Source organism: Solanum dulcamara, chromosome 6 (genome assembly GCF_947179165.1).
Source record: "Solanum dulcamara chromosome 6, daSolDulc1.2, whole genome shotgun sequence".
NCBI lineage: Eukaryota > Viridiplantae > Streptophyta > Magnoliopsida > Solanales > Solanaceae > Solanum > Solanum dulcamara.
The window spans coordinates 3,234,755-3,236,421 of record NC_077242.1 but is presented as its reverse complement, the minus strand read 5'-3'; the positions used below and the strand labels follow the sequence as shown (position 1 = coordinate 3,236,421).

The 1,667-nt window shown below is 34.9% G+C and overlaps 1 protein-coding gene across 1 annotated transcript; it reads right to left on the bottom strand.

The window, feature by feature from the left end:
• Positions 1-590: 590 nt before the first annotated feature.
• Positions 591-1,440, bottom strand: LOC129892984 (uncharacterized). Its single transcript, XM_055968482.1, has one exon. It carries the CDS (start codon positions 1,426-1,428, stop codon positions 703-705), a length of 726 nt encoding a protein of 241 aa, XP_055824457.1. The 5' UTR covers positions 1,429-1,440; the 3' UTR covers positions 591-702.
• Between the last annotated feature and the right edge of the window lie 227 nt (positions 1,441-1,667).

Here is a 1,667-nt window from a genome sequence, read left to right as displayed (position 1 = left end):
ATAATCAAAATTTTAATTAGAAGAAGTTTTTAACACTAACGACTCCTTAACCATGAAATATGCAACCGAATGTTGCGAGAAATTTTCTTTTCTCAATTTCCTGCAAATTAAAAGTATTAATATTACTTAATTTAATATAATGTAACTTTGAGTGTTATTTATGTATACTTTCTAGTTTCTTCCATTAGATAATTTCCCCATGCTAATTACTTGATTTGGAGTGGAGATTACTTTCACTACAACATCAAGTTTCATGTGACATCTTCTTGTAATTTCAGGTAACGAGGATACTTAACTTAGGGTGTGATCTGTATGAAGGAAAATATTTTTCATTGAAAAATAACATTCGCCTAAAATCATTTATTGGAAAAAGTTCTATCTAAGCATGTGGTAATAAAAATTCTCATTAAAAGTATATAAAATGAAAATTTTGTTGTCAAATTGTTTTTAAATTATAAAAAGACTTTATTTTAACTGATTAAAAATAAAATGTGTCACTTAGCATTTCAGATTATTCTTTTTATTCTTCAATTTTAACCAAACAATCTTGAAGCACTTGAGATATATAACTATGTCAAATCGATGATTGGCAGGTTATATGTATACTACTACATACATCATTCAGTCGAGACATTTGAAATATTTAGTTCATGAACAATAATAGATCGAATTTCATGTAGATTGAGAAATCTCATTAATTTATTAACGAGCATTTATCAAACCACGATCATCATGGCTGACTCCAGGAGTCGGGACTGACATCAAATTGCCATCAACGTGGCCAATTCTAAGATTCGAAACTGGCTTCAAACCGCCACCATCATGACCGACTCTAGGACTCGGGACTGACATCAAATTGCCATCAACATGGCCAATTCTAAGATTCGGAACTGACTTCAAACCGCCACCTTCATGGCCGGCTCCAGGACTCGGGACTGACATCAAATTGCCATCAACATGGCCAATTCTAAGATTCGGAACTGACTTCAAACCGCCACCATCATGGCCGGCTCCAGGACTCGGGACTGACATCAAATTGCCATCAACATGGCCAATTCTAAGATACGGAACTGACTTCAAACCGCCACCATCATGGCCGGCTCCAGGACTCGGAACTGACATCAAATTGCCATCAACATGGCCAATTCTAAGATTCGGAATTGACTTCAAACCGCCACCATCATGGCCGGCTCCAGGACTCGGGATTGACATCAAATTGCCATCAACATGGCCAATTCTAGGATACATAACTGACTTCAAAGATATCAAATTGTGATCAACATTGCCTATTCCAAGACTTGAGACTGATTGCAAATTGCCAGTTCCAAGACTAGGGACTGATTCAACATATTGTTTCCTTGCTTCAAAACATGGTGCAACACAAACTAAAATAAAAACCAAAGCAATCAAAAGCATTGTTCGAGCCATTGATAATTGTTAAAAAAGAAGTAATGGAATGAAGAGAAGTGACGAAATTAAGAAAAAAGAAGTTATTTATAGGCAACAAATTATAGATGAAACGTTTAAGAGATGTAGCTAAAGGCGTAACGGTCAGATTAGGTCAATAGTAATAATTGAAATTGTATGAAAAAATAAGTGTTTAGGAAATTGGGGAGGGACACATGAAAAAGTCAATTTGTCTTAAAAAATTGGTTGTGTTACTATTA